This window comes from Panthera pardus, unplaced genomic scaffold (genome assembly GCF_024362965.1).
Source record: "Panthera pardus isolate Hobbes unplaced genomic scaffold, ASM2436296v1 HiC_scaffold_10, whole genome shotgun sequence".
In the NCBI taxonomy this organism is placed as follows: domain Eukaryota; kingdom Metazoa; phylum Chordata; class Mammalia; order Carnivora; family Felidae; genus Panthera; species Panthera pardus.
The window spans coordinates 109,804,564-109,818,768 of record NW_026526655.1 but is presented as its reverse complement, the minus strand read 5'-3'; the positions used below and the strand labels follow the sequence as shown (position 1 = coordinate 109,818,768).

General features: G+C 40.4%; 1 protein-coding gene and 1 pseudogene across 7 annotated transcripts in view; one reads left to right on the top strand and one right to left on the bottom strand.

Moving 5' to 3' along the window:
• IWS1 (interacts with SUPT6H, CTD assembly factor 1) overlaps positions 1-9,191 on the top strand; it is a 41,137-nt gene extending 31,946 nt beyond the window's left edge. For 3 of the 7 annotated variants that reach the window (XM_019469459.2, XM_019469457.2, XM_019469454.2), the window contains exons 12-14: positions 428-484; positions 3,529-3,640; positions 8,233-9,191. In XM_019469459.2, the coding sequence (XP_019325004.1) occupies positions 428-484; positions 3,529-3,640; positions 8,233-8,364 (301 nt within the window). In that variant the 3' untranslated portion in view covers positions 8,365-9,191. Of the gene's footprint in view, positions 1-427; positions 485-3,528; positions 3,641-4,116; positions 6,414-7,827; positions 7,879-8,232 lie in introns of those variants that run through there. The other 4 variants (XM_053910067.1, XM_053910051.1, XR_008424986.1 and 1 more) reach the window with 3 other exon arrangements.
• Positions 9,192-11,996: 2,805 nt separating this feature from the next.
• LOC109278802 (40S ribosomal protein S12-like) lies at positions 11,997-12,519 on the bottom strand (annotated as a pseudogene).
• Positions 12,520-14,205: the final 1,686 nt, after the last annotated feature.

The window sequence follows — 14,205 nt, the reverse complement described above, 5'->3', positions numbered from 1 at the left end:
ACACTTTTAGTTTAAATGTGGTACTCTACCATGAAGGCCCACACTCCCTCCTTTTTTGGTTCCATCTGGTGGAATGTGGCATCTGCCACAGTTTCAAAGGTTGCTTGTACAAAAAAACCTTTCCCTTTCTCAGGCCCATTTTCAAATTCTTAGAAAAAAATTGTTACTGGTTCATTTTCTATCAACAAACCGGATATAGTTGCATCCAGGATGGCAGGGTTATAAGTGACAAAAATGGCAATTACTACTTACCCATGATGAAACCTGGTATACAAATGATCATTAAAAAGAGTAGTACTTCCACAAGATTAGAGGTAATCCCAGATCCGGTGTAAGGGAACTACCTGTGGTCTAAAAGTTGGCTTTGCTGTTTTTTTGTTAAATGATTCTGGCATTCCTGGTATCTCATGGATTACTTTTTTCACAGCACTGGTGGCCAGACACCCCGAAGAGACCTGGAAAAGGTGCTGACAGGAGAAGAAAAGTAAGCTTTCTTATTGTATTTTCTTCTTAGACCTCATGTAGAAAATCTTCTGCTTTTGCTGCTTTAAGAAAGATTACAAAGGGGACCATGTTATGTTCACATTGGTGGGGGATGATTTTCAGTTTAGCATTTATTGAATATCCCCAAATACACTGGTACTCTGGAGGATAGAAGATTGAGAAATAGTTCATTCAGTAAAGATTTTGTTGCTGCTTGGTCCATGCTAGACTCTGTTAAGCTGTGGGAATACAAAATTGAATTAAAGGTAGTCCATGCTCATAAAAATGTCTGTAGAGGGATTATAGGCAAAGGGCAGAACTTACATGAAGATATGGGGTTATTGTACAAGGCCCATTTAAGGGATGGCAAGTAGACTGAAGTGGTTGAGTAGTAGTCTGGTGCCTGAGATGGTGGAAGATAAGGTTGGAAGTGTAGATGTGGGCCAAATTTTGAAGGTAAGGAATGTTTACTTCTCTTTGTTCTTCCGTAGAAAGTGAGCAGAGATGGGAAATTGTCAGATTGGATTTGGAGTGCTGATGCTGCCGGCATCGTGGTGTAGGGTGGGTTGGAAGGCAGAGGAACTGAAGGCAGTGAAAGAGTTCAACTAAGGTGGTATTGGGGAAGCAGAAGGTTAGAAGACTTATTATTAGCAGGGGCAGAATTGCCAAGAGTTTGTGACTCTGTGGGTAGGGAGTTTGGCTAGAGTTGAAGACACCAACCACAATTTTACTGCAAGTAACTGAGACAGTGATATAACCATTTGCTCAAACGGAGAGGAAGAACAGATTTTGAGGACATAGGTGCGTTCTGGATTGAGTGTAGTTAACGTGAGATACCTAATGGGATGGATATTCCTATAAATATCATGGGTCTGAAACTTGGATTTGGAGCTGGAGACATAATGGGTTTGATCGTCATCTCCACAGACAAGTTCGTTGAATCAAGAAAGTATAGGGTAGAAAATAAACCATAAACTCTGCCACTTTGGAAAGGGGTGTAGCCAGTGAAGGCAAGTGAGTACACTTGTCATACATGTTGGAGAGGACCCTAGGGAAGGGAGGAGGCCATGCTAGAAAGGGGCAGTGGCAAGGGGCATGGGAAGTTGGCAGATGCTGCAGAGGGGCTTGTACAGTGAGTGTTGGCAGTGAGGCAGCACCCAGATTGCAAGAGGAGAGCGAGAGGGGCTGGAGGGTGCTGGCGTTGTTGGTTTAGGGATAGGTTTGATGATGGGACAGATGCCAGCTTCAGGGGGTAATAGGTTATGAGAATTTTCTTTGGCTAGCCACTTAATTTATTCGCGTTTTTGAAGATTGTAGAAGCTTGATGTTAAGAATAGATTAAACTTAAAAAAAACAAAACAAAACAAAACAAAACAAAAAAAAACAGATTAAACTCCGTACAAGAGAATAGAAACAATTTAGAATTTTTTTATCCTTCTCTCCCACACCAACCTATCCACACCCATTCTCCATTTACCCCTAGGGATGGACGGTTATCTAAAAGTTGAGTGATTTGAATGCCCAGACATTTACAAATAGGCCTTAGTTTTGAAGGATGCTAGTCTTAATTTAGTCTCAAATGTGTACATAAAAAGTAACTGTATATCACACCATCAGATGCTGGCAAGGCTGCTGAGAAAGTAGCTCAACTCATACATTGCTGTGGGTAAAATGATACAGCTACTCTGGGAAACAGTTTGGCAGTTTCTTATAAAGTTAAACATGCAGCCACGGTATGACCCAGTATGACCCAGCACTTACAAACTCCTGGGCATTTTCCCAGAGAAATGAACACTTGTGTTTGCACAGAAACCCGTAGATGAGCAAACAGCTTTATTCATAATAGTCAAAACTGGAAACAACCCAGATGTCCTTCAGGAAGTGAGTGGTTAAGCTGTGGTACATCCATACTATAGAATACCACCCAGCATTTAAAGGAACAAAATATTGACAGATGTAACAACTTGGATGGGTCCTCAAGGGGGTTATGTTTAGTGGATGAAGCTAGTTTCTAAAGATTACATAGTGTATTCCATTTATATAACATTGTTGAAATGCAAAAATCACAGAAATGAAGAGTAGATTCGTGGTCACCAGGGGTTAGAGGCTGGGCAGATGGGGTAGGGAGGTGGATGTGTTTTTATAAAAGGGCACCAGGACAGTCCCTTGTGGTGAATACATGAACCTGCACATGTGATAAAATTGTAAATACACTAACATACAAATAAGCGTAAGTAAAAATGGCAAAATGTAAATAAAAACTGGTGGACTGTATCAACATCAATACCCTAGTTGTGTTCTTTTTTGTTTTTTTTGTTTTTTTAAGTATTTATTTTGAGAGAGCACGCAAGCAAGAGAGGGGCAGGGAGAGGGGGCAAAAATCCCAAACAGGCTCTGTGCCGTCAGCGCAGGGCTCGATCTCATGCCTGTGAGATTTGACCTGGGCCAAGATCAAGAGTCAGATGCCCAACCAACTGAGCCACCCAGGTGCCCCAGTTGTGTTCTTGTAGCATAGTTTTGCATGTTGTTATCATTGGGAGAGACACTAGATCCTTCTGTATTATTTCTTAAACCACATGTAAACCTATAATTATTTCAACTTTTAAAGACAAGAAACAAAAATTACTATATTGCATATACAAAACCACGTAAACTGCTTTATAGGCATACTCCATCTTGAGGGATCATTTTGGCTGTTTGAGTTTTCACGTGACAAGTGAACCTATGAGGAGCTCCACTAGACCAGAGAATTGGAATTTAGGGTTCTGGTGTGGGAAGCAACCTTGGAAAGGAGTGAGGCTTGACTGTGACGCTGAGGAGAGGCTAGAAGGAATCCTGAAAATGCAGAGGAATTCAGCTTTGGGAGGGAAGTGGAAGAATTCTTAGAGTAAATGTGAGTGATAGCGAGGCCAGCTTAAGACAGCAAAGAGGGCACTTTGGGTGACCTGGGGAGGCAGAGAGGTTTGAGGCACCTGTGCAGTTAAATCAGCTGGGCCCAGCTGTGGGGGGTGCTGCATGACAGCATGCTCTTCTTCCTGTCCTCAGAGCTCTCAGACCTGGAGATCCTGGATTCTGTGCCCGTGCGAGGGTCCCCATGCCCTCAAACAAGGACTACGTTGTCAGACCTAAGTGGAATGTGGAAATGGAGTCATCCAGGGTAAGCAAGCAGGGAAATGGCAACCTGGATCTCAAGTGCACGTTACTGTTTTGTCTTTTTACTCCGTGTGTAATAACTCTTAACAGCTCTTAGGTTTATCTCATTTAAAGAGAGCTGTTTTCTGGCCTCTTAGCTAGCCAGATCATTCATTGCTTGTGAGCTTTACTTCAGACTTAAAGCAACATTATCCAGCCAGGAAGTTTCTTCTCATTAATCCCTTTGTTTCAACTGAATCTTGAAGCCTAGAGTGTTTTCATGCAGTCATTTTTTTAGAGCCATGAGAAACAACTCCCCTGCTTCTGCAGTCTTCCCCCACCCCCAACCCCCCCGCCCTTTCTCTTCAGCTGTTTTAAGTAATTCTGTTGTGAAATATTTAGGGCAGATACTTCCTCTGTCATCATTGTAAATACTACTCCGTGATCTACATTGCTCTTCAGTAATCTCTTTTTATTCTCCATTCAAACCACTCTTTCTAGCCTGGTATTCTTAAAAAGGGCCTAAGCCGATTGGAAAAGCATAAGAGGCGATTTGCAGAACAGAAACGACTCAGCAAAGTGCACCGTGCTGTCAAGTTCAGCATTGAAGGCAACAGGATGCCCCTGTAGTCCTGGCCCTACCAGAGTGTATCCGGGAGGTATCCCCAAGGAAGCATGCTCTGTGCATGGGCTTGAATTGTCAGCAGCTAGAGTGAAAACAAGTGTGCGTGTGCTTTCTTAACCAAAAAAGGCCTGGCCCACTTTTAGTTACTGAAGTAATGAACTTAACAAACACTTTGTGACTTTCGAGTCCTACTGAATGTTTAGAAATGGATATGGAAGTCCCTTCCTTTATTGGTACCCCAGGAATTCATATATAGTTAAGTCCCTGATAAGCATTTGGTCTTCCTCTTACCCATTTTTATTGAAAATGCTTTTTTAGGGTCCAGGATCATAGCGGTCTGCATTACAGGCATGTGAATGTGAATGTAGCTTCTTAGTGGAAGGGAAGTGGCTTTTTCCCACATTGTCTGTGTGCATTTGAGGGCCCAGTGCATAAAGCCTTGCACTGAACACTTAGGAGATAAATTTGATTGATGGTCAGAAGTGAAAGAGTTGGGACCGTTCCTGCAGCCAGACTCACTCCCAGCTGTGCTCTGAGGTTAACAGCAGTGCCTTGTGGCAGGGTGCTCTGAAGAGTCTGAGTGTGTTGCCTTCTTGTGACTTCTCTGGGACCCCTGCTTGGGCAGCTCTTTTCACGGACTACACTCACCTCTGTGCGCGTTCGTTTTTGCTGTTCAGCTGCAGTCAAAACAAAGCACACCCTTTCTTTCTTACTGAGAATAGCTGGAAGATAGAAGAGCACTACTGCTTCAGAGCCAAGAACTTTTTCGTAACTTCCCTCCCCTTTTTTGTACTTTTACTCATAAAAACGTCCCCTGACCTCCCTTCTCTCCCTCAGCCACCCCTCTTTCTTTTACCTGGTTTTCACTGTCTTTCCCTCTTTTTATCCCTCTCCCTGGTAGTTTTTCCTCCCCAATATACTTACTTTTGAGAATTGAGAACCACAATCTGGCAAAGAAATTATAATACAGAGTCTCAGTGGCCACTCTTCTTTGGAAGCCTGTCGGTGTTTTGAAGGGCATGTGCCCTCCTCTCCCAGTATGTGACGGAGAGGTGGGAAGAGAGAAGTGACCAGCAGGAGGAGAGGGAAACTTAAGCTGAATTCCTTTCCTTCATCCCACACCCCCCAGGTCATAATGTGCCAGTATTTACCTAGGCCTGAGTCTGGCTGATAGAGTTCTGTCAGAAAACAAATAAATACGGCATGATCCAGAAAGCTGGTGGTTTCATGTTACATTTTAGGATGTTGTCCTTAAACTACCTGATACCGTTTCCCCAGTTCAGGATGAATCCTTACAGATTCACTCAGGGCTTTCACGAACCACAGAGACATGAAGAGTACTATTAGAAAACGTATTTTCCAAGAATAAATTGGAGTGAGTAAATGGCTTTCAAATGAAATGCTCGTTGTTTTAAATGCCATTTTTATCTTTGAAATTACATAAGTGAATATAAAAGACTATAGAATAACCCATCCCCAAAACCCTGCTCTTCCTCAGAGTCCCCACTATTAACAGTTTGATGTGTTAAATGTATTTCCAGTAATGCTTCAAAGTTGGTTTTTTTCTGGTTGTAATTATAGAAAATTTGAGATTAGAAAGGGAAATTGCCCACAATTCAAAAGCAGTTTGATACCATTTTTGCCCTTTTTTTCTATTGATACTTTCATATAATTACAATTATTCTGTATATAATTTTGGTCACTTCTCCTCGTTAAACCACCTTATAGTTTTATCACTTATAATGGATGCCTAATAGTCTATCATGTGAATATATAATTTGTTTATTTATTCCTCTGTGGTTTCTGATTTTTCACTCCTAAATAGTGCAGTAACCTATACTACATTGTATGTTTATATGTTAATTTATTCCATGGAGTGCTTTTAAGATAACACTAAAATGACAAAAAGCAATGTATGTTTTTTTATAACCTTTTAAATGCAGAAAGCACAAATAAAATTACTGTCAGTTGTAATTCCACCACACCTTAATATTAACATTTTGGGTTATTTCCTTTTTGTCCTCTTTATATTGTACATAAACATTGCTGGTTTTGTGCTTTGGTATTTTTGTTTTCAAATTTTATGCAAAATTGTTATTTTATACTTTGTTGGATTTGTGTTTTACTTAACACGGTAAACATTCATTTGAGTAAACATTCTTCAGTGACTTAATATTGTGTCCAAATACAGTCGTATCATAATTTTTTAAAGCAAACCTATCTTGCTGATCTTTTAAGCTGCTTTTGGTTTTTCTCTGATAAAACAGTGCAGCATACACTTTTACTGTCCTAAGGAAGTGGTACAGAGTTGAATCAGGAGAGAGATCACTGAATTTGGCATGTTAGGTACTATATCCTGTGTGTTTCCAGACTTGGGGAAACTAGGCATCTTCCAGCCATAAGTCTTAAAAGTTATAGGACTAGGTAGGAGTGGATTCGTGTCATCTGGGTATGTCCCATTTGAGGAGGCTAGAGGGCTCAGATTGCCAGGGTCCTGGGAGACAGTATTGGCTGGTGTGTACAGCTGCTGGGAGTTGAGTAATTGGTGCAGATATAAGCAGGTAAGGCTTCTGATGTGGACTAACTACTAAGAATCAGGGCACATTGTCTGAAAGGAGGTCACATATCTAGGACCGTCTAGGAAATCTGGGGCTTCGATAGCGTGAGAGAAGCATAGTTGTTTCTCATCTGGTAATGAATATTTATGCTAACTCAGAGTCCTAGTGCCAAGTATTAAATTGATATAAAATAATATTTGGATGTGGGATTGTTTCAGAAAATCTAGGGTGGATGATCTACATGGCTCCTGTTCAAGACTGACAGGAGCTCCTGTGTGAGGTACACGCTGAGTCTAGAGGTGGAGTGAGACTTGGGGGGCTCCCCAGCTCAAAGGAACATCCCCACACTGGCCCCACCCCCAGAGTGTCTTCTGGGCCCTCCCTTCTTTTAGCAGTCTCAGGATTGAGCTGCACAGATGGTTCAGTAGTAGACATCTGGGGAGAAGAATTAGAAAAACTCCTCTCTTTATAAACCACTCAACATTCTTAAAGATCAGAATTGTCAGTAACACTAGTCAACAAGAAGAATTGGCTCTGATCTTTGTTAGAAGTGGCAGACCTTCTCAGCATTTCTAACAGTATCGATTTCTGGAGACTGCATCTCTTCAAGACGTGTAGTTGTTTGAAATTATGAAAAAAATAACCAAAACCAAATCTTAAAACTAAGAGGCTAGCAGGAACAGATGCAAGAAGTGGTAAGCCCCTTGGATTCAAGGCTTAATTTACTTTTCTTCTTGTATCTAGTATATGTATCATAAATCTGATCCATCCCAAAGTAGTAGTAATGATGGTAACAGCTGATACTTATTTTGAGCACTGACTGTGTGCTAGTATTTGACAGTATTACCTCATTTACCTCTCCTGACGGTCCCGAAAGTACAGACCAGGGGCCACATTTGCCCAGGGCTACAGAACCTGCTGAGGCCAAGCAGAGATTCACTTCAAGTCTGAAACTAGAGCTCCACCGCCTGACGGGTTCACTTTACTCGTCCTCTAACCTCGTTCATCAGGCTTCATGCTTTTTCTCAGGTGACTTTCCTTGCCTCAGAAGATCATTCTTCATGCCGGCACTGTTTGAAGGTGAATATGACAAGCTGTCAGCTCCATGCTGACTTTTGAAAGGGAAAAGCATACAGTCAGAATCTAATTTGATGGAATTGCGGGGGGGATCATAGTTTAAATCGTCCCTCTTCCATCTAGATATCTATGGACTGAGGCAAAATTTTAAAATAAGGCACAGTTCGTTACTCTTCATTGAGAGAGTTTAACATGTGTACATTGCTAACGCTTGCTCTATTCCTGAGGTCACCAAAGCAGATTATGATTATTCCAGAGATAAGAGCCCTTTTTAACTTTCAGACAAACGGAGATGAAAGGCAAAACTGGATTTGTGTATTTCGATAATTTGCTCTTTAATTTTTACCCCACTCTTAGTTTCAGGGGACCTCCAAGAAGGGTATCAGTCGACTGGATAAACAGATGAGAAAGTTCACAGATATCAGGAAAAAAAGCAGATCTGCACACGCAGTGAAAATCAGCATCGAGGGCAATAAAATGCCATTGTGACCTTGCCTGGGATGTGTACCCATCTCTAAGAAATGCGCAATGGACTCTTTGGAGAAAGAAGAGGATATTTTAAATTTTTTTTTTTAGTGTTTCTGTAAATGCTTCCGCTTGTATCAAATGTCATAGGACTCGCATTTCTCTCACTTGTATTTAAAACTGTTTGTTGTGTACTTTGTACAGAAGACTACTCATACTTCTATAAACTTTACACAATAAAGTTCCATTCTGGTTTTGGGGGGCTGTCTCTTCATTGTCTTAGAGGATCCATTCTCAGTGGGGGGTGAAAATTGGTTTTTGGTGAGGGAAAAAAGTCTTAAATATTACAGTGGTTTGTAAACTGTCCGTGTTCAGCCTGCCTGACTGTGGCATAATAAGGAATTTAAGGAATTTGTCTGGTCTCTATCTTGGGTTCCTAACAAGGAGCTTCTAAGCCGTGTAGGTGGTGGGAATGTCTTTGTGACGCTAATGAGGTGGCTCATGGTAGGCTCCTAGATAGCTTTAGGGTGGGGGCTGTTACCAGAAAGATCCACCATGTAATTTGAGGGTTGAGACTTTGGGCAGGCCTGATGCATGATTGGCGTGAGGGGATTGAGTTCAGTCACATGCCCAATGATGGCATCGATCATGCCTGTGTAGTGAAACCCCAGTTAAGAACTCTTGACCCGGAAGCTCACTGGGGCTTCCTGATGGGTGAGCACACTGAGCTGAGATGGTGATGTGCCTTCATTCCACAAGGAGAGTGTGTGGAAACTGTCTCCTCCCAGAACTTGCCCTGTGTGTCTTCATTTCGTTGGTCTTCCTTTGTAATAAAAATGATCATAAACATAGTGCTTTCCTGAGTTCTGGCAGTCATTTTAGCAAATTTTTGAACCTGAGGGGTTCATGGAAACCCCCAGATTTGTAACCAGTTAGTCAAAAGTGGGCATGGACCCTCTTGCTGCTGGCATCCAAAATGAGGGCAGTATTGTGGAAGACTGAGCCCTTAAACCTGGGGAGTGCAGTGCTAACTCCCAAGTGGTTAGCGTCAGAATTGAATCACAGTACCCTAGTTGGGGTTGAAAGGAAATACCAACAAAATCTTATTTCTTACTGTTTGTCTTGTTAGGGAAACTTTAATTACTGGATTTTAATTAATTTACATAGATGTTTTCTCCCGGGAAGGGTGCTATAATGAAAAACAGGGTGAGAAATACCGCCGTTAGAGGAAATGTGGATATAACTGAAAATTACTGTGCCAGTTACTGATGGCACTTGGGCAGTTGGGATAGATAATTATAGTTTGTGGCTGTATTTTGTTTTTGTGATACTTTGAACTTACTTTAGTAGTCTCTAGATTTAATTATGAAGAATCTTTAATTAGTCAAAATGACTAAACCCAAGAACCAGTAATTCTTTTTTATTTTTTACATTTTATTTATTTTTGAGAGAGAGACAGAGTACAAGTGGGGGAGAGGCAGAGAGAGGGAGACACAGAATCCAAAGCAGGCTCCAGTCTCTGAGCTATCAGCACAGGGCCTGACGTGGCCTCGAACTCCCAAACCCTGAGATCGTGACCTGAGCTGAAGTTGGACGCTTAACCGACTGAGCCACCCAGGCGCCCCACCAGTAATTCAATTGTAGAAATTCTACTCATACAAATTGGAATAGGATTTCTGACAGCCTGGATTTTCAAAAAAACATGAAAACCTCACCATAAAAGCTTTTGAACAGACAAAATAACATGCAGTGTATGCACTTTACTCAAAAGAATCTCAGAATCTCTACATTTGCTTTCAACAAGCTTAGAAGCACAGATGGAATAGTGAGCTATAAAAGGCAGGTACGTAAAGATATTATTAGGTGCTTGCTAACCACTAGATGGAAACAATTGCTTTCTACACTATCCATTTGCTTCATATAAATAGCCTCAAAAAAACTTGTGAGAGCAAAAAAAAAAAAGCACAGCCACCTATTGAAGCCCATGTTGATGACCCTGGTCATTAAAAATTCTAAACAAGAAAGGTAAGAGTCATACTTTCTAAAAAAAAAGATTTAAAGTTTACCAATATAGCATTTTGCCATTTGATGGGGTAAGCTCCAGTTACCTGATGGTTTCTCCCATGTAGGGTAAAACTGTTGGTGTCAGGTGTAAAGTGACAATCATGCCTGAGGAATTCAAAATGATGCGGGATTTGTCTTATATGGAAGAAGATTGTTTCTGTATAAATGAGCCTTGGTCAATGGGTTATTTTAGAAATTGCCAAACCTGGCCTAACAGTGGCTTTTTTTTTTTTTTTTTAATGTTGGAAATATTTCCAATTAACCATTATGTGGCAAGATTGGCAAAATAAACTCCCAGTATGCCCTTCACCTATATTTAACCAATTGTGAACATTTGTAACATTTATACATATGAGTAACTTGCTGACAGCTTGCTTCTTGCTTCCCAAATAGTTAAGCATATTTCTCTCCACAGGACCTTGAGTTTGTCCCAGTGTTTGGTGGTGGTAACCTTGACCATTTGAATGGAGTGAAACAATCATTTTGTTTCCAGTTAAAAGAATTGTTGACTATAATTATTTTAAGTTAATTGTAAATATGTAAAATACACATAAAATCTGACATCTTAAAGGGCTATCTTAAGTGTACAGTTAGTGACATTGTTCACTCTTGTTTGCAATCACCACTTCCTTTCATCTCCAGAAATCTTTTCATGTTAATAAAGTGAAACTACCCATTGAATAGTAACTCCACATTCTCTCCCTTACCCCCCACCCCCCAGCACTGGCAATCACTGTTCTACTTTGTCTATGATTTTGACTATGACTCTTACATAAATGGAATCATACATTATTTATCCTTTTTGACTGGTGTATTCGCTTAGCACAATGTTCTCAAGGTTCATTCATGTTGAAATGTATCAGCATTTTCTTCCATTTTAAGGCTGAATAATAAATACTCTTGTATGTAGATACCATGGTTAGCTTATCCATTCATCATCTGTTCATGGACATTTGGGTTGCTTTTACCTTTTGTGAATAATGCTGCCATGAACATGGGTGTGCAAATATTTCTTTGAGACTCTGCTTTCAATTGTTTGAAGTAATTCTACCCAGAGGTAGAATTGTTGGATCTTACGGTAATTCTAATCTTAAGGAACTGCCATTATGTTTTCCATAATGGCTGCACCATTTTACATTCCTACCAATAGTGCAAAGGATTCCAATTTGTCCACCACCACACCAACACTTACTTTTTGTTGTGTGTGTGTGTGGTTTTTTTAATAGTAGCCATCCTAATGGGTGTGAGATGGTACACCCATTGTGTTTTTGATTTGTATTCTGATGATTAGTGATATTGAACATCTTATTTTAGTGCTTTTGATACCTTCTTTGGAGAACTACTTATTCAAATATTTTGCCCATTTTTTAAATAAGCTGTTGAGTTGTTGGAATTCCTTATATATTGTGGATAATAACTCCTTAATTTGCAAATATTTTCCCCATTTCATTCTTTATTCTTTTTTTAATTTTATTTTTTTTCAATATATGAAGTTTATTGTCAAATTGGTTTCCATACAACACCCAATGCTCATCCCAAAAGGTGCCCTCCTCAATACCCATCACCCACCCCCCATCAATCATTCTTTATTCTCATTGAATGGCCTTGGTTCCCTTGTTAAAAATCATTTCTGGGCTCAATTCCATCAGGCTATATGTCTGTCTTTGTGCCAGAGTGACACTGTTTTTGGGGGGGTTTTTTTGCAACAAGAACCAAGTTTTGGTTTTTTTCTTACATTTGAAGTATCCCTTGATGACATCCTTGGCCTGCGACTGTTTGCCATAGTCCTTAACCACCACAGAACAGCAACCAACCACTTAATGGGGTTTTCCCTCTGTCAGTTTTACAGAGGCCTACCCATTCCCCTAATTTCTTATAACCTTAATTAGGTTGATTTTGGTGTTCAGCACAAAGGGCCTCCACCAACTTGACACACATGGGCTCATCACAGTTGGATATAAGCACACAAAGATGGGTTTGGCCCTTGTCTAAGGCTTTGGCAGCTTCACGAATTCCACATGCTAGGCCGTCATGGATAAGGGTGGTCTTCAGCACCTCTTGTAAAACAGTGTTAACCTCCATTACACTTCCAGCAGCAATGACTTCCTCAGTCATGGAGGTGGGTTATGGGTGGAGCCCAATTTTGAGTGCACCCAATCCTCTGCCTCCACGTGACTGAGGGAAAGAGCGTGACACTGTTGTGATTACTATAGGTTTGTAGCAGATCCTAAAGTGTGAGTCTTCTAAATTTGTTCTTCAAGATTGTTTTGACTATTTGGGGTCCCTTGAGATTTCATATGAAACTTAGGACGGATTATTCTATTTCTTCAATAAACGTCATTGGGGTGTTCATAGGGACTGCACTGGTTCCATAGATCACTTTGGGTAGTGCTGGACGTTTTAACAATATTAAGTCTTCCAGTCTATGAACACAGGATCTGTATATTCTCTTTCATTTCTTTGAGCAACATTTTGTAGTTTTCAGTGTGTAGGGATGTGTTTATAGACATTTTCTTTGTAGTTATGGTAATTACATATAACATACTAAGCTACAAATGTTTTTAAACTGTAATTTCAATCACATACAAAAGCTACTTTATAGTCTAGCCCTTTTTATGTTACTGAAATCATAAATCACATTTATATATATTGTGTACCCACTAACAGACTTCTAGTTATTTTTTATGCTTTTGTATTTTAAATCCTGTAAAAGAAGTTGTTATAATTATAAAACTAAGTTTTATATTTATCCGTGTAGTTAGCTCTACTGGAAAGATTTACATTTTTGTATGGCTTCGAATTACTTACTAGTATTCTTTCAATTTGGAGGACCACCTTAAGCATTTCTTGTGGAGCTTGTCTATTGGTAGTGAATTTCCACAGCGCTTGTTTATCTGGGAATGTGTTAATTTCTCCCTCATTTTGGAAGGATAGTTTTTGCCAGATACAGAATTCTCGGTTGATGGGGGTTTTTTCTTGCAGCATTTAATTATATCATCCGACTGCCTTCTGGCCTGCCAAGATTGTGCCCTGGGAGCCAGAGAGGGACCCCTTTACTAGTAAAATGCTCTGCAATTTTGTTTTGTTTTGTTTTGGAGGGCATTAGATTAACCATTGTTTCCAAATTGACTTCTCACCCACTTGCATACTACTCTTCCTCTTAGAGATTGTCAGGCCAGGCTCCATATGGTCTCTGTTATGATCTTCCCCTCCTGCCGTAGAGGTAGCCGCTTTCCCATCTCAGATGCACTGTGGAACAGGTACGTGTAGTGTGGAGTTAAGTGAGGTCGGGTACCTGTATATAAAAGGATTGCTGAGATGTTCGAGAAGTCCTGAGAGGTGGAATTGCCTAGTGTAGACATGGGCTAGAAATGTTACAAAAATGCATGTGTCTCAAGTTGGCTCATTTTGGTATGTTGAGCTACAGATAGGCATTTCATATGTTCATTGGTTTTTTAAAGAAAGTGGTGGGCTGTATCACAGTATTACTAGTATGCCTCATTTTAAGCAAGCTCAGTACATAAATGTAAAGATTTGACCAAAACTTGGAGATGACCGTTTGTAAAAGGATTTACTATAAGATTTTTAAAAAACATTCTTGCTGCCTCAAAGCAGGATTTGAATTAAAAGAAGGATATGAAGGAACAACTAGGGAAAACACCACTCACTCTGGGGGAGGAGGGTTTGGATCTGTGCTCCCCAGGACTAGCTCAGTTCTTACAAAGACCTGTGCTGAAGGTTCTTTCCATGATGGATGCACGGAGGGAGGTTCAAAGCATATCAGGCCCTAGGGCAGCGAGT